General features: G+C 38.0%; 1 protein-coding gene across 5 annotated transcripts in view; it reads right to left on the bottom strand.

Annotated features, from left to right (window-relative positions):
- The window catches only part of diaph2 (diaphanous-related formin 2), a 527,556-nt gene that overhangs the window by 190,935 nt on the left and 316,837 nt on the right, over window positions 1–19,784 (bottom strand). For all 5 annotated transcript variants that reach the window (XM_061686696.1, XM_061686691.1, XM_061686695.1 and 2 more), the window contains one exon: window positions 12,815–12,944. In XM_061686696.1, coding sequence (XP_061542680.1) covers window positions 12,815–12,944 — 130 coding nt within the window. The remainder of the gene's footprint in view (window positions 1–12,814; window positions 12,945–19,784) is intronic.

Below are 19,784 nucleotides of genomic sequence, written 5' to 3'. Positions count from 1 at the left end.
TGCAATGAATTATGTTCATTCCCTGACTGGAAGAACCAAAAACGGGATACAAGACATTTGGCATCTGAAGAAGGAATGCATTATGAATTATCTAGTCGAAGCCAAGTCTTCAATCTAAATCTTGCAAAGGTATGTTATGCCATCATCTATCCCATGGTGCGTTCAGTGTGGCAAAGTGACGGGGCTATCAGTGTCACAATGACAGATTGCTTGCAGCCGAAGCGACCCCACATCAGCAAGTGTAAATATTCTGAATAATATTCAACCTTCAAATACAAACAATCTATGGCGACTGCTGTGTGGTAACCATTATTTAACTTTTTGGGCCAAGAGGATGACAGTGTAATAGCCACTGACATTCATGTTACACCCGCAAACACATTGTACTCGTGTGTGGTTTCCAAAATGTCTTTATTGGTGATAGAATTAAGACTGATCATTTTTACATATGCTTTGGAGCTTTGCATTTTGTTTAAACTCAGAATCTGCTTTGCTACAACAGATGCAAAACCACCTTAGAAAATGGGATCAAAGTACAGTTTACAAGTTGATAATGTCCTTCAAAATCATTCGAACATTAGGAGTGGCCATAATAATTGATTCAATGATCATGAAGAAGTGAGCGATAGTGTTAAATTGATTGATGATTAATTGCTTCTGAACTCATTTACTGCCAAAAACGTATTAATACGCCTTTATAAACCCCTCCGTTTAGTGCCAAAGACGTATGAATAGATTTTCAGTTTTTTTTAGGGTGTACACTGCCTCTCGCCCGGAGATAGCTGCGATAGGCTCCAGCACGCCTGTGACCCTAGTGAGGACAAGCGGTACAAAAAAATGGATGGATGTAATAGAGGGTTTGGCACAGCTCCACATTACATATCTAAGGCTTGGGAAGGATTTTAGTATGATAAATCGACACCAGATGGCAGCAGTAGCTTTGATCAGAGCTTTGTCAGCACGTCAGAAGAAGACCATATCCGATGAAGACCCATGTGACGTGGTGGAGCGTTGTAGGGTCGTAGTTGGGAGAGAGAGACACGGGGAGCCCTAGTTCGAGACCATGGATAAATACAGTTTAATCTAAAACAGAAAGGATGATGTACGATTTAACGCCGTGTAACACAGGTCGTGCCGAGCATTCGAAGGCTTGCGGTGAGATTGCGACCATATCCTGATCCACTTCCCCCGAAACGTGGACTGCCATCGGACTTTCGGACTGGGATTACAATGAGCCTGATCCGGGTTATCATCTGGGAGCAGCAGGGCATCCTCCATGAGCCCCCAGAAAGTCACCAAAGAGGTATGAACTTGTTAACTTCAAAGCTAACATCCATAGCATGAACGATGACCCCGTTTTACCATTTTTATCATGCAATGTGCACTAAAAACAAGACAGTTTGTCTGATGATAATACAGGTTTACAATTCATGCATCCTGTGGACAAAAACGTTGAGCGTCGATAGCTAGATTAATTGGATAGATTTTTTTTAGTGTCGTTCTTTTATTTATAGACAGAAAATAATTATAGAAATATGATTTTCAGACCATGTGATGTGTGAAATGTAGATTTTTTGAAAACTTTCCTCATCGCACTGTAGCAACAAAACTATTTTGTGGTAATTGTACACATTTTGATAAATTGAAGTTGGTGCAACCAGCTGCAGATGCACTCCCACACCTCTTGGCAAGAAAGGTGAGAACATTATTTTTCTCCACACTGCAGCAATAATATGTTTCATTTTTATGTTAATTGTTTATTTTTTTATCATTTACAGGCGGTGGGTCAAGCAGTGGCGGGGGTCTTTATGGCTGGATGTCTGCTGACTGGGAACCCACAAAAGTCCCACACACACACGCACACAGCTGTACATATTTCAAAGTTCATGCATCATCAATTTGAAAATGTATGTATTAGACTTGTAAATAAACTGTTATTTTGCAATCAAAATACCCATTTTATATATGTGTTATATAGTAGGTAAAGATAGATATTTGAGCTATCATAAAGCAAAAGAAAGATAGCATCAAAGTGAAAGTTCTGCATGAAATGCATCGTTTCACAAAAATTTCTTTTTTTCCGTTTTTTTCTTGGAAACAGGTATTTTCAAGAAACGCATGTTCAACTGCTGTTTACAAAATAACGATAAAAGGTAGAAATGTACTTTTTTTCTTGATGAAAGAAAAGGGTTCTTTTTTTCTTTTTTCCACGTTTCTGTAGGTATAGACACAGTTTTTTGTAGGCCTTCAAAAATCTGTCAAAATTGTCAAAAATGGCTGGCAATTTTTTTTTTTCAATTTCTGAAAAACAGCTGGGATTAAATGAGTTGAGTAATTGATACAAAAAGGACTACAGCATTTTTCTGTCACTTTGCAAGGACTACAAATTTGGTTCTAAAAATAACACATTTGTTGAGCTGTGAGTTCGTACCTGTTCTACTTTTGCTTGCTGTTATGCTTCAACCTACATGTAAATGCATGAATTTGGACCTATTGTACACCCTAAAATAAAATTAATAACACATGTGGAGAGATTCATATCCCTTCACAACAATAAAAGGTCAGATCAATTCTTACAGAAAACACATTTGTCCTGATTTAGCAACCAAACTTCAGTGGACACAAAACCTGTTCAGAGACATACGGATATAACATATGTATTAATACTAGCCCAATCAAGCAGTGATGAGACAAAACAAGTGTCACTTTAAGAGAGCTGTCAATTTCACTTGTGTTTGACATCCACATTTAGGCTAGGAGATGAGATAAAAGTAAAATAATGCCAATTTTATTCAACAAAAAGCTGTTAACTTGACTAAGGTCCACACATACAGTACACATAAAACATAGAAGAGAGGTTTCATTTAAATGACAATTGTTTAGCATTTGTGCAACTTCAACATGTGGACGAATGCGGGGGTAGCCTCGAGGAAAACTGTCTGACATTGACTTCTGGGACGCAACTTGGAATTCAAACTTTTTTTCTTGTGTGTGTTTTCAGAATGACTTAGTGTTCTACCAAAAGGTGAAAAAGGTTTTGCATTGAAATTTGCCATTGAGGATCCATTATGTTCTTATTTTCAAGGTTAGTTTTGAGCAGAAATACGATTAGATTTCCCAATCACTGAGTCATTTCTCCTCACAGTGCCTGCGCAAAGTGGGTGAACAGCATAACAAACTCATGTTACGAATGGAGTTGCGTGTCTATATGTGCCTGTGTCTCGCACCCACATTTAGCATTGTTTTTTACATTAGCATTTCTCAACCGGAGATGGCAGATATGTCTGCTTCTTAAGAATTCTAACAGCAGGCACAATTGAAAGTGCACGACTGATTCATTGACAAATATAAATTAAATAAATACATGAACAAAAACTGTGTCAGATATTTGTACCGATCAAAAAGCTGCTTGTTTTTTTTTTAAAAACATTTTTTATTGCATCTCACTACCATTATTTTCCCCATACATGCTTCACATTTACCTTTTTCAGATCAACATTAGTGTGGGTTTCATTCATTTGGTACCTTATATACTAATTGATTAAGGGAAATTCAACCCAAAAAAAACAACTTGTTTACATATGTGATGAAACAATATCCTTGATCAACACCAACATTTTAAAACGCCCGGCACGTTAAAACTGTTCTGCATGTTGAAACTTATTTATAAAAACAATAATTATACTTCTATGCTAAAACATTGTAGAATGTCCCTGTAGAGAAAATACCAAGCAGCTATATTTTGTTTCAAAGGCTACACCTGTATTCATTAAAAGATCTTAAATGTAGGCTAATGAAACATTGTGTGGACAGAAAGAAGACAACTGAAACAATTACGACAACAAAAGACAAACAACATTGAGGGTGTTTGTACAGTAATCATGTAGCCCAAAGGAGCCTTATACTCTGCTTCCATTTAGGCACCATTTAGTAGGGGTGCTTTTAGCCTGCAGCCATAGAGCCTATTGTAAGATTCAACAGCTCGAGGTTTGGCTGTCTCTGCCATTACCGCATAGTACTATTCTCCAAATGTAGGCTGCCAAAGAAAATGTAATCTGCAACTTCGAAGTACCTGCAATACGTTGCAAGAGGTGGAATTATCACGAGAAAGGATTTAAATGGATATGGAGACAGATTTCAGCTGGCTACAGTGATTTTTAGGGATGTGCAATTCCAGCTATTGGTAGTACATCTAGAATAGACTCAAGATTCTCCTTACAAACAGTAAATGTTTTCATGTGGGAACATGTTAATCAAAAGGAGGAAGTGGAATAATAAACTCAGACCTAGTAGTGGCTGGGTCAAAAGGGTAGGTTCAGGTTAATTAACATCGTGGTGGTAAATGAAAGTCCCTTTCACACGACCTTTCTGCCAAATTAACGCATCAGAGGCATAATGGTAGAGTCGGCATTTATTTGACTTGATTAGATTGTTTTCAGACAAAACTCACTGAAGTAGAACATTCATGTGTCTGTAGTGTGCGCTGACATGTAGTGTGCGCTGTGTGTCCGATAAGAAGAAAGAAGTCGGCAAAATTGTGGTCGACTTCAGCCAACCCCATTCCATATCACTACCTGCCAAACAGGATGGTGAGCAGGGGAAAGGCTGCGAAAAAGCCGACTTGGATGAGCGGTGTGAAAGGGGCTTAAGATACCGCAAACACTATACGTGTTTTTCCGGTTCCGAATGATTAAATTTGGGTTTTCAGACAAACAAATTTCAAACAAATTGCTTAAGCGATATAAAGCTATGATGATAGTTCTTGTTAATCTAAACATGTTATGGGGTGACTAATTACGCAGTGTAAGTTTAGGTGTTACAAATAAGCTCAAGGTCATTGAACATAACTCATTAAAAGTGAAGGCTAAAGGCCCTCGAAGTGCACAGCAAAAGGTTGACAACAATAATGGGCTTGATATGAAACATAATCCCCACTGCCTGCAATTGTATTGGCAACACCGCCTGAGAATGGTCTCTCCCACTATTATGACTTAACACATCAACATTGCAGCACTGCACACACAGAAAAAGGCCACCTGATGATAAACACAGCAGACAGCATCATGGCCTTTATCTCATGGATGCCTGCAACAATCAATTCTATCCCTCCTTACCGCTGATTCAGTTGCTGGGATAAAAACAGACTTTCGGTGAAGGAATCGGTCTCAGCTGGTATGCGATGCTGAGGCGAAGCAGAGAAAAAATAGCTTGTCAAGACACCATAGTGTTGCCGTTAACTGTAAAATAATGTGTGGGCTTTGGTGGGCTATTTTCCTTTCTTATTATTTTGTGCATTTGGAAAAAAAAAACTCGTAGGGAACTTTTTATTTTTCACTGGAGGGATGCTTTATTAACTGTTGCATGTGAAGATGTTTTTTAATGTATGGTTTGTCATGCATGCCCAAAATAAACTTTTATTTGTACTAAAATATGTTTCAACTATTGGTGTATGAATGTGTGCGTGAATGTGACCCTCCGTAAAGCGTTTTGGGCAACATGATAGAGGTGCTAAAAACACTATTCATTTTACTCCATTTATAATTTACCATTTAACCAAGACACAGATAGATTACTTATTACGCTATGCTTAAATGAATACAAATATTTTATTTCCTATTTAAATGTAATGTTTCAATGTTAAGTGTTGCCATTTTCAAATTCACAATTGATTTGTAAAGTTAAAAATCATATGATGAAAACATATGACAATATTTGCTATTTCAAGTTCATCATCAATATCAAAAAGGTTGCATGACGTGCACTACTCATTTATGTTATTTATTCATTTTTTCAGCAAAGTTAATTGGATATTGAGCGTGCAAATGAGCCTTCGGGTGCTGTTGTCAAAATAAGTGACCCCTCAGGAATGAAATGATTGTCTAAGATTAAAGTGAACACGGGAGAAGATACCCATTTTACAAATACAAATTCACTTTTGGCCACTTAGGCCTTCGCAAATAAACAAATCACCAACAATACGAGGCATGGAGATGTTATCTTCTTCTTTAGGCTCACAGATGAGTGAGGTCTTAGCAGGCCCTAAAAAAAAACATGTGACAGCTGCAATGCAGCAAGTGAGTGCCTATAAATCATCAGAGATCATGGACCCAGTGGCATGCATTGCCACCAAAGGGAACGGGACATATACTGTAACTCCCACGGGGGGTGGTAAAAAGCCAGATGAGGCACTGGCTCCGCGGAGGCAATGATTTTAAATTATATATTGATGGCAGCCAGGGTAAAAAAAAGAACCAATTTAGGATCCAAAATCAATTCCCACCTGCATTGATACACAGAGGTTGGCAAAAGTCACTCAGTTTATGACAGCATTTAAGCCTCAGACACGTTTTCCCCCAAAGTGTGGGTCAATAAAAGCAATGAGAGAGTGGCGGAATGACGTTAAGAACAAAGGCACTTTGCAGCCAATGCGTGGGGAAATAACATGTCTGGCATGATGCTCGTGGCAAACTGCGTGCTGACAGCTTCAGAAAACTAAATATGTACAAAAGAGGAATATTTTTCAAAACGAGATTCATTGAAAGGACATGACACATTTCATCCTAATTGTCAACTTAAAGAGACAAGTCCCAGACGTCTTAATACGCTGACTTTGACATGTGTTGGTCAAACAGCCCAAGGATTAATAATTATACCAGTTTACACACTTGCTTTCTTGTCTTGTTGAAAGCAGGGCGTCTAGTCTCATCCTGCCCCACATAATGCTGGGGTAATGGTGACAGCGGATTTTGTTACCATAACATGTAGGGGCTGAACTAGAGATGGTGAACGAATGTGACTGCGAACTGCGAAGCACACTTAGCGCCAAGGTGCCCAACTACACTATGTCAATACTGTAACTGCGTGGGCCTGTATATGGAGAAGCAGTAAACACAATTATGCCCCTCACACACATCGCCTTGACAAATTTACCAAGCAATCAATAAGGTGCCGCCTATCAGAAGCGTAATATGTTAGCTAATACTAATATGTGCATCAAACTAAACCCAGTGCAGCTCTTCTTACGTAGTCTTTCACCGCTCTGTGTCTAGACTGAAAAAGAATGGGGGTTCCGCAAAGCCACCATCGGCTGGCCATACTATTTAACCACACAACCCTCACCCCGCCCCATTGGCGTATTGTCTTAAACTCTAAAATGTATATACTTTACAACATACTTTATATGCATAATTTCAGTAAGTTTAAGAGTTTCTCTTTTTTTTCATTTGGAGTTTGTCTTTTCTGTGAATTATAATTCACAATAAAAAATCACTCATCCTTGGATTATGAAATAAAAATGACATTTCTGCTTCTGGTAGATTTGAAAATGAATGACCAGTGACCCAAAGAGGGTACCTTAGAAAAACACCTTTGTTGGATTAGAAAATGAGTAACTAACATTTACACAACCTATTCAAATACTGTGTGACCTTAGACATCACAAAAGCAGAAAAAAAAAAGAAAACATCAAAAATAGGTGGGATTCAGTCACAATTACAAATCTGCGGAGCCGTTGTCATACTGCTTTGACGGAGCCTTATCTGGAGGAGGCAGCGATCTCCCCTGAGAAGACTCAATTTCCTGCACATTTGTACAATGATCCTTACAATTATGTTAGTTCTTATCGGAATCTCCTGACAGACAAGCTGTAACAAATCTCTCTATTATTATAAATAGTAACTGGCAAAATGTCATGCCAATGAGTACTATGGGAGACTTTAACATTCATGTTGACAATAACATGGAAAAAAAAAAATAATTCTAAAATCCTCAGTTAGAACCTCAACAATTTCTCGCACTCTGTTTGCTGTGGTTGACAAGCTCACAACCCGCCCCTGAATCAGATAGCTCCAGAACTCCTAACAGCAGATAAATGCAATGAATTTGCTAGTTATTTTAGTGAAAAAATACAATCCATCAGGTTAAATATCAACACAAATCAGCAAAATGATAAAATAATACTACATCTGAAGCCACAAAGGAAAAACAATATTAATTGCCATGTCAGAATTTGATACAGTTGACCAAAAAACTTTGGAGAAAACGGTTCAGCAGCTGAGACCATCAATGAGCTGTCTTGACTCAATACCAGCTATTGTGAAGTCTGTGCTAGCTGATTTGCAGCAAATAATCAATTGCTCACTTCAGTCACATCAAACATCAAACAACACATGACACTTTTAAGGCCATAGTCAAATTGTGGGTCAATCATCACTTGCTCCTAACCATACTCAACATCTTTCACTGTTTCCTCACTCACCAAGATCATCTTGAGAGGCAGACAACTAATGATGTATATCATTAGTCACGTCCTTTAAACTGACATTAAGCAATGGTCTCCCTCAAGAATTGGTGTTCAGCACCCTTGACAATATTGGGAATAACCACCAACGACACTCATAAACTTTACCAATGATACGAAAATGATTAGATAACGTGTGACAACAGAACAATGGTCACGGTTCTGGTACATTTTGGTATAATTACAAGAACTTCCTGCTTCAAGTCATCATGATAGGGTGAAAACTTTTTCCTTTTTTTAAAAAAAAACAGATCACAGCTCATTTGAACTGTCCAATGACTGCACGCTTGATTTTGATCCGCAGCCAATTTTGACACCTTAGCAAATGAACTACAACTTGTGAAGAAAGAAATAATGTATAATTTGTTACCATTGCTATTGGGAAATTTAACTTACTCTGCACACCAAATTAGGTGTGGGACCAGTAAATTGATTGTCAGGATTATATTTTCAAAATGTGGAAATGCATGATAAAGAGTCAGTTTATTGTATTATTTTATATTACAGTACAACAGTGGCCTGTGTTTCTAAGTAAAGTTGTTGGCTGTATAGAGAATAGTTTGTGGAAGAGACTTTTTGAGAGTTACTAGGCACAAGGTCTCTCAACAGCCTGGTTGATGAATCTCTCTCCTGGTACATTTGATCAGATTCAGCTATCTCCTCCCATATGCCAGGGGACCGAAGGTGCTATTTGAAGAATGGGAGGAGGGATCACTCTGCAGCATGTTGCTTTTCAGGCTAGGCAGGTGTTGTAAATGTCCAGGAGGGAGGGGAGTGAGACACCACTTATCTTCTGCAAGCATGTTCCCAATGTAGGGCAGGGATATACTGTGGTTGGCAACAGCAGATTTGATTAAAAAGGGAGGCGTGCTTTGAACAAGTCATGGCTTAACGGGGTCAGGGTAAAGCCTTAGCAATGGATGTGAATGCTCGGCATGCTAGTCATTGATGAGGTACTGCTGATTCTTACTAGCGGTTGTAAGAATATTCACTGCTAATGGGTTGGAGGACAATGCATGGTCTACCTAGAGAATATTACAGTTATTCGCCTCGTGACGGTTATTTGTATTAAAAAGTCTACATTTGTAGTCGCTAACCAAACATGCTGAAGTAATGAGAGGTTGTGAAGGAAACAAAAAAAGAAATACACTTGTTTTTGGTCTCACCATATATTACTGATCCAACATGAAGCAACAAAGAAAAAAAAAAATGGAAGTCAGGAAATTCGGGAAGTCATCACTCATCCAGAGCTGGTGGAAGCTAGACAAGTTGATTTCCTAATATTTCTCATGACAGACTGTCCTTTTCCACTGCTGACCTCCCCGATGCTTCTCTATTACGACTTCCAGGGTCCAGGGACGAGTATCCCTTAGACGGCCAGTGAGGAAATTGTTTCCATTTCCAGCCATGGCTGTGAGGCAACGATGACTAATGGTCCAGTGGATTTGATGCTCAAGTGACAGACACACCAGTAGTAGAATATCTAAATTGATGAAGACGTAATTTAAACGTAATTTAAAACTAAACATCCAAACATGAAGCTGTGTGAAAAATTTTACATTTTATTTTACACACATCTGGGTCATTTCTTTTGATCGATGTCCTTCAATCATGCACATCATTTGATTTATATAATTAAGTATGTTCCTAAACAATATGGAACTACATTCTTTACAAAGTCCAGGTCCTCAAACGTCAACAAACCTCAAATGCGAATCCATCAAAAAGTATGTCATAGCGTCACACGCTAATCTTAAGGTTCTTTGAATTATCTTTTTTTTTTTCAGTTGAAAAAGTTCCAAAATACTGTTGGCTTACTAGCAGTGATATTTCATCCCAAATTAAGCCTTCTGCAAGCTGCCGTCTGTTCGATAGCCTTTCTGCTTCAGCACAAGAGGAAATCGTCTCAACCCAAGGATCCCTCGCAAGTCAATTGAAACAGAAAGACAAACGATCTCTTCTGCTTTCCTGCTCATCCAGAAAGGCATTTTGTCTAAGTAATACAGAGCCGAGTACATCGATGAGTTTAAATGGAAAACGGCCACTGCTTTATTATGCTGCAGTGCCTTGAAATGAATGGGGAATAATGGATATATTCACACCAGTATTAATATCCTCAAAGCCAACCCCCCCTCTCCTAGTCTCCATTTTTCTCTCTCCAAGGCACCAAAGTACTTTGCCCTTGGCTATGTCTTAGACTAAATTGATTCATGAGAATATTTGTGTCATATTTTCTCTTTTTCTTTTCCCGCATTGTCAAGCTAGAGCGTCACTGCGGTACTCAGCACCCATAATTTGGGTTTGCATTGTCGAGCTCCACATATTCATCTCTGGAGTGACGTTAACAAGGCAAATTGGCCAATGACACTTTGCGAGATTGGCTTGCTGATATTAAGATGGGGTCACAGTAAGAAAATATTGACTCCTATGGTTAACGTCACATGATTATGGTCTCAATAACCAGCTATGAGGACAGAGAGAGTCAATAAAATGGTAAGGGCACAATATTTCTTCATCATCATTGGCTATTCACATTGCTCCAAAGAGATAAGAACGTCAATTTATACAGTACATTAAAGCAGCATAGAAGATGGCAGAAACAAGCCTACATAATGAAAAACAGTCTGAGTAAGGGGACAAAAAAAAACAAAAACAAACAAAAACACCTTACCATCAATGATCAATCATCGATTAAATAACTGTTTGCCTGTTGAGTGTTTATTGTGTATCATATCTTCCCAAATAATGTCTCTCTCGCTCTCCAATAGATGTTTCCCTCCAATTAGTAATTAGTTGGGTGTTTAGACTAATAAGTGTCTCCCTCAAACAGAATTGCAAATTTTTCCAGCAAGTGGAAAAAAACCAAAAACAAACAAACAGAAAAAGTTTATGAGTCACACGTGTATTAAATATTTAAGATATGCTGAATTTACCCTTGAGGGATTGTAATGAATATATTAAATGAAAAAATAATGACACATTACCTCCCCATTTGATCGGAACTCTGTTGCTAACCAAACCAGTAGCACTGAGGCACATTAACAGTCTCAAATAAATTATGCATGACAAGTCTGTAGTTGTACTGCATGTGATAAACGAGTATTACAGATGATCTTACGTTACGCGGAGGTGTCTCTATGGACAATTAGCCCTATAAAGACCCAACATGATCACTTCACAATGTTGTGTTCATCCCAGTCTGCCTGAGTTCTCCCCATTTCACTGCCTTTCTTCAGAACAGTCCTTTTTATTTTGTAAAACATTGATAACATTGTTTAACATCAGTCCAAAAATGTCTCCTAAAATCTGCAGGTGAAATAAATAAACACACCTAGCCAATATTTGCGGAAATATGGTACAAACATATATTATTAATGCTCCAGCACGCCCACGACCCTAGTGAGGATAAGCAGTACAGAAAATGGATGGATGGATGGATTTTACTGAAGATGAATCCATGCATGAGACCAAGGTTATAAAGGTGCTAATTCAACTTTACGCAAACTTGGGACGAAGAAAAAGTCTGAAGTACTCAATGAAGGCAGGGAAAATGATGACTTTCCAGACAAAAAATGTCCTTTGAATAATGACTAAAATTGTGTATTACTTGTCAAGCTCTGGAGCATTGTCAGCCCTTTGATTACATTTAAAGGCTAATCACACAATAAGAGAGTAGAAATCAAACCTTAGGTGGAACCTTGTATCCTCCTATGAGTCAAGATTGTTATGCCAAATACTGTTAAAAGAATAAAACTCTCAATTTCTATTGGTTCAAATGTAATTATGTTTATTATTATAGTGCAGAAATGCTGAATTCAGTTTTATCTTGTTGTCCTTGAATAGTTCCTAAATGGCTTTGGCGCAAGTCACTTACGTCGACTGTCTTCTTACTGACTAAATTCACTTCAATACGTTTTACAAAGGCGATTAACAAAAAAATAAAACAAACAAAAAGTTGCCTATAGACATCAATACACAAGGACTATTCTACCCCAACACACTACCAGGCTGCCCAAGTCAATTATGATGTTTGAATGACTTAATGAGAATGCACATGCAGTATTTGCCTAAATTGACTGTAGCAACACAAACAAACAACTCCGGCTATGATCAAGCAAGACAGAATAAACTAGAACAAAAGTCAATAAATGCCTCTTTTAAATAGACACCTAGAAACCTCATATTTCCAGTACAAATACTACTACTAATAATAACAATAATAATAACAATAATAAAGTGCAGTAACTCATTTCATAGACTATTTGTCATACAAACATTACATCGCTTACAGGTAAACCCATTTCAACTCCTTTGCAAATAAACAGCAACACCTACTACTGACATAGCATAATAAGCCTCTCAGTAGAATGTACGTGTTAATTAAATACCTTCTTACAGAGACTATGCCAGTTTCCCTTGTCCTAAAATTGTGATATAATGCTAATATTGTTTCATATAATTCCAAATGTGTTTGTAAAAATAAAGGTCTACCCTTAACAGACAATTTTGACATACCTTTGCTGGCACTCTCCACATGCTCCAGTTCCTCTGGAAATCTCAAAATCTCTGGGTATGCCTCGTCACATTTCTCAGCCAGAAAATGAAGCAGCGTGGTGTTCTGACCGATCGATTTGGTGTCTCGCAGCTACAAAAGAAAAGAAAAAAATATATATAATATTACAAATGTTTACATCCATTCAAACATCAAGTGCACACGACAGTTTAAGTATCTTAGTTACTGGAGGGATCAGCACATATTGATTAGATTAATTTACTGTGAATTATCTACGTTTTACTTTCAACTTAAAAAGCTAAAGAGAAAGTAAAAACAAACAGAGAAGATGGTGTGGAGTCAGAGGATAGTAACAAGATGAAAGTCTGCGGCCTGAAACTTCACATGAGCAAATGAATAAAATAATATGAAAATAAATTACCACAAACTGGCCCTAAAACCTATGTAAAATTTAACTTTCTTTGTTAATTGACTGGGATAAATCACATGGCCTTAGAATAAGATGTGGCGTCCATTTAACTCAGGTATAAGTTTAAAAAAGCGTGACATGAAATGGACAACACATAAAACAAGTTACACGATAATTGTCAAATAATCCAGCACCAATTACCGTAATTTTCTTGTGTATAATGCACACCCATGTATAATGCGCACCACCAAAGTTCACTTCAAAATTCTGGAAAACCCTTCTACCTATGTATAATGCATTTTTACAATCCATGATTTTGCGTCTACCCATATGTTCAAAACATGAAGTATTATCTGTATTTTGTTATTTTTTTCCCAAATGATTATTCTGAATTTAAGCACTTTATTTGAACACTTATTTTGTATTTACTTGCTCTTAATTTGAAATTCACAGCCCTACTTTTATTTATTCAATTAGAAAACACACAGTTGTGCTCATATGTTTGATTACCCAGGCATAATTTGTAAGATGGGTACAACTCTCTAAAGAAAACACGAAGGGCCAGGGAAAACACATTTAATTTTATTTTAATGTGATTCAAATTAAACGGTCAATAATTTCAGAAAAGCATTATCATCAAACAAAACATAACCATAAATGAATTAATGATGGTTGTTGTTCAGTCATCAGTTATATTAAAAAAATAAATACAAATATTTCACAAATTCTACCAGGGTATGTAAACGTATGAGCACAACTGTACATAAATTGTAGTCATACGTACCCATGTCATATTGGAATGAAAGTGTAGGCTACACCTTTTTCATAACCGCTAGGTGGCGGTGGCATATTAGAATGAAAGTGTATACCTAACTCATAACCTCTAGGTGGCGTTGTCATTTTGGAATGAAAGTGTAATGCTTTTTCATAACCTCTACATGGCGGGATACATTTATAAAATGTGAAAGGTTTTTTTTTTCCATTTCCCCTATACCTATGTACAATGTACACTATTGACAATTTGCATTTATACACGAGAAATTACGGTATTATTATAATTACCTACCTAAGTGGCAATATTGTCTATATTACTGTAATAAACACTGGAAAATATTTTAAATGTTCTTTCTAGTCCCTTGCAAGACAGCCATGAGATTTACACAGCAATGACCATAATTCAGTATCATAATACTAGTAAAAATAATTAATAATAATGAATGACAGAAATGGATGTAGCACCCTGTTCGAGCTCCATTACAGAAAATCCAAGCTAATTTGTAGCCCGGCAATTGCAAATTTGCCAGTTCCTGGATTTCTGGAATTAATGCTCTGTTTTTGTAGTACTTGTGGCGAACACATCAAAAAAAAAAAAGTTATGCCATAATCATTCCCCGCCGTGATTGCCAAGCTGCTCCAATGGCATGCTGGGGGGAAGCTAATTAGCATCATACAGCACTTTGTACTCATGCTGAATGTATCCATACTGTAGACAGCCAGAGTTGCATTTGCCCACACACATGCACCTGGCCATGGGCACAACACACACAGCAACAACAACGGCAACAACAACCCACATACACGCGCAAAATTGAGCCAATTACATGTTATCAGCGAAACACCCTCACACAGCAACATGGAACCGTTTGCAGACAATTTCCTCAAGTGAAGATTACCGTATTTTAACGACCATAGGGCGCACTTAAAAGTCTTAAATTTCTCCAAAATGGACGGGCCCCCAACACGCTGCTTATGTAGAGGAAAGGCGGACGTGACTGAGGACAGCATGCGGACGTTAAAGGGGGAAGGGTGCGCGTGAAAGAGGGACGCCCCCCAGTGGGTATATAGCGTCGGCATGTGCATTGTGCAAAACAACATCGGTTTGGCTAAGGACCCCCGACAATGGCACCTACGAAGAGACACGCTTATGAAGCAAAGTTTAAACTGCAAGCTATCCGGTACGCGGAGGAACATGGGAATCGAGCCGCTGCGAGATAATTCAAAATCAATGAATCCATGGTTCGCAAGTAGAGGAAGCAGGAAAACAAGCTTCGCCAAGTCAAGAAGAGGAAGCGCCGGGCGAGTTACGCCACCATATGTGAATGGATTGTGGATGCCTGGGCTAAGGTATCTGCTTTGACTGCTTTCGCAAAAGCCGGCATCATTGCTGAACAGCCCCCCCGGCAACGAGACTGACTCAGACAATGACGAGAGGGAACCCGGCATGTTTGAAGGAGAACTTGCCCAGCTGTTCTTTTCGGATACAGAACATGAGGACTTTGATGGATTTGTGGATGAGGTTTGATCAAAAAATAACGTGACTACATTGTTAAATACTTCAATAAAGTACAACCGAACTCAGTTTTGCTCCTGCTGCCTTTTTAAAAACATACGCTATCATGCATGCTCGCGTATGTTTTAGCGTGCATGCATGCTACCGTATGTTTTAAGCTAGCGTATGTTTTACCATGCCTGTGCCCAATAATACGATGCGGTGCGCCTTATCTCTGTGTTAAATACAGAAATTGGCCCCTGTAACTGAGGCTGCGCCTTTTAGTACAGTGCGCCTCATGGTCGTGAAAATACGGTAATCATTTGCTTTCACGGTCTTTGAATTCTAAGGTGTTTATTGTCATACTCCAAGCTGTCATTATCACTCAAAACTACCTTATTTATTATATTACACTCATCTTCATGTATGTAATGAGTAAATATGTGTTTCCCCATTGTCTCACAAGAGGATTATGATTTCTAACTAAGTGATGATATTCTGATTTTACTTTTGTGGCGGATGCAAAACAAGTAATGCCTCTGAGAGACAAAAGGGTAGTAACCGTAATTAGATCATACCGTTCATTAAATACGTAACTGCAAAAACACCAAAACGGCAACACCAACATATGATAATACTTTATTACATTAAGATGGCTTCACTTCAAGTCATTTTAAAAGCAGTTCCCCATAATGCCTGCTGTTTTAGAACATTTTGACTAATCTTTCAAGACCCGAAGAATATTGTGTTCTGCGATGATATACGCACCAACCTTACCAAAAGACAAAGTACACACACACACACACACACACACACATACAACTATGAAATGTGGCATGAGCGACGCTGACTAACTGTGTGGCTCAAGATGGAAGTCGGTGGCTTTTTTACATGCTGTTCGTCATTTCCTCTATAAACTGCATTATCTTTTCTCACAATTGCAGTACACACTTTCTACTACCTACTGTGGCAGACACTCTATTTATACCATACATATGCAATCAAAACCAGAAGCTTACGAGCACTATAGAAAATGGCAAACATTTTTCTCATTGTTGGACATGATATCAGATTCACCTTTTCCTGTTTTGCATCAATAATGATTACCCAAATTAATTATTTTTGTTAAATGCCAGAATAATGAGAGGATAATCCTTTTTTAAACAACATTTCATTACTTTCATTGAAGTCAAAAGTTTACGTACTTTTCATTGGTATTTGCTATCCCAAGCCCCTCTTTCGGGTACATTTTCTAGCTTCAAACTGCCCTCTGCTGCTGAAATATCAGAACTCATTCAGAAATCAAAGCCAACTACCTGCCATTTAGACCTCCTCCCTACTGCCCTGGTGAAAGGCTGCATACCCTCTGTGTCCTCCTTAATAACTGCCGACACACATTCCTCCCTCACTTCTGGCCTTGTTCCTTCATCATTCAAATCAGCTGCAATAACTCATATACTCAAGGAACCTGGTGCAGAAACCTCTTCCCATTCCTTTCCAAAATTCTTCAAAAAACAGTTGCATCTCAGGTTCAGGCGGCACAGTGTGCGACTTGTTAGCACATCTGCCTCACAGTTCTGAGGACCGGGGTTCAAATCCTGGCCCCGCTTGTGTGGAGTTTCCATGTTCTCCCTGTGCCTGCGTGGATTCTCCGGGTTTACCTTCCACATCCCAAAAAGATGTGCGGTAGGTTGATTAAACACTCAAAATTGCCCATAGGTGTGAATGTGAGTGCGGATGGTTGTGTGTGGATGTGTGCCCTGCGATTGGCTGGCGACCAGTTCAGGATGTACCCCGCCTCTCGCCCGAAGATAGCTGGCTGGGATAGGCTACAATATTACAATTGTATTCTTGTACATTTATAGCATTGTAATATTGTAATAATGTTTTGTATCTTGTAAAATGACAAGTTTTCCTCGACTTTTTAGGGTGGCCCCAATAGTGGTTCATTGTGAACAAAACACTGACATAAGACACTGAGCATGGGCTTAGTCTGTTCTGCTTCAACTTGAATTGAACACAAATTTGTCCCCCATCATTAATTATTAAGCAGCGTTGGTAAATTGTTATTTAATGTTGCTTGTTATTCCCTCAGTATGCCAGGGATGTTTTTGAGTAATCGAGCATATGCTTTCATCCATTCAGCCAATATGTTGCATGAGTGCTGCATGCAGCCTCTGTTCTGTTAATCATTAGCATGCTTATTGAGATGGTTAATAGATGTCTTTTTACACGATACAAATTTGAGAGATTAACAATGTTATGATAATAATTTACAAATCTTTTTTTACACTATAAAATGTAGCGATATTAAACCCACATTTCGTTACACAGACTCCGCTGGTGAAGCCCGAGTGAGTGTTCAGAATGTTCTACGTGATCATATTCAGTCCTGAGAGACTTGTGTATCGTTGGGATAGGGTGTGTGTGTGTTTGTGTGCGTGCGTGTGTGCAGCTCATTTCCATCATCAACCTCCTCCTCCCTGATGAGCCCATTACATACCCCAGAATTGCCACCCAGGGGTCAATTCATCTGAAGTGAGAAATACTTTTTTTTTCTTTTTCTCTTGTTCATCAATAATTGGCCAATCAGCCCCCTGAGGCTTTTACCAGGCTCTACACTGATTCACGGGACGCCTACATCGCTTGCTCAATATGGAAATGCACCTTTTTTCCCCACCACCTTTGTAGGTTTTCCAAGATGATAATGCACTTAGCAAACAATGTCAAACAGTTGTTTTAATGTTAAAATGTTGTGTCACGTTCAATATGTTGCTGTAAAACGGCAATTTTATCAGTGGTGTAACATCTTTTAGGTCACCTTAAGTCGATTCATTCTTTTAATAAATGATTTAAAAGAGGCATACTGTATTTTGCAATTATTTCGCAAATTTAAACAATTCTTGGTATCTCAATAAAAGGTCTGTGACATCCTTCTGTCCAAATACACAAAGAGCACATCTAATATCCACTTTAAACACTGTGGTTCAAACCATACTTTTTTTTTTTTGGTTCGTTAGATGACACTGCTTCCTTGCAAGTAAATTTAGTCCAGATGAAATGTGAGCATAAAAATGGGATTTTGGTCAGATCCAGTGTGACTATACAGCTGATTTTCACTGTGCCGTGACTTTCCCTTCATCGGTCCGCCGCAGGAGAGTCCCCCTTCGCTCACTTTTAATTTAGGAAAAGGAGTCCGACGGCACAACACACAATAGGAGCACCTTCTCTCACATTCTGCAATGTGACACTTACCAGGCTGCAACTTCAAGAACACCTGCACAATATAATATTATATATTTAATAATATTTTATACAAAAGCTGTATAAAAATGTCAACCAAGATAAAAAAAAAATTCTATTGACACCGTCAGACTAAAATGACTTAAAAGATAGCATGGTCCAATTCGAGATCTCAAAATATCAAATCGATGTTAAGACTAGCAGAATAAAAACAACAAATTAGAATTTTGCAAAACCGCAAGAGAACCAGAACCCCAGTAAAATAAAAAAGGCAGTGTTAAAAAAGGTAAATAAAAATGCAGTAAAAAGGTTACCAAAAGTAAAAAAAAGAGACCAAGGCAGTAATAGAACACCAGGAATAAAGTGAGAAAATTGCAACTCCAAAACAAAAATGTTGAATCAAATAAGTAGAAGTGTTCACAAGTAATGTTGAAAATGTTTAAAATGGAAATAAAAATAATACGAATAGTAAAAAGTAGTGAAAACAAAACAACAAAATAAATATATCTTTGCAGTGTTGTATTATGCGACATTAAAACAAACAAACAAACAAAAAAACAGCAACAAAAAATAATAGTGTTAAAGAAAAGACAAAATAACTGGTCAGAAAAGGAGAGCAAAACTTCACTGACTCTAATAACAACAAAAAATGACCAGAAATAGAGGAGAACATGGGGATTCATATTTGTGTTTGTTTGTTAGTTAGCAGGCTTCTCCTTGGTTCACTGTAGACATATGGGTGGTGTCATTATGATTCTGGAGCGTGGACTGTCCCATTGACAGACTCAAACTGTAAAAATACATTAACATTCAAATACAATAATTTCTCATGAATAATACGCACCCCCAAATTTTACCTCAAAATTCTGGAAAACCCTTCTATCTATGTATAATGCATTTTTACAATGCATGATTTTGCTTCTACCCATATGTTGAAAACATGAAGTATTGTCTGTATTTTGTTAGTTTTTTTCAAATAATTAAGTTAAGAACACGGCATGGTGGACGACTGGTTAGAGCGTCCGCCTCACAGTTCTGAGGAGCAGGATTC

Source organism: Phycodurus eques, chromosome 9, assembly GCF_024500275.1.
Source record: "Phycodurus eques isolate BA_2022a chromosome 9, UOR_Pequ_1.1, whole genome shotgun sequence".
Lineage (NCBI taxonomy): Eukaryota > Metazoa > Chordata > Actinopteri > Syngnathiformes > Syngnathidae > Phycodurus > Phycodurus eques.
Note: the sequence above shows the minus strand (reverse complement) of the source record. Positions and strands in the feature narration are given on the sequence as shown.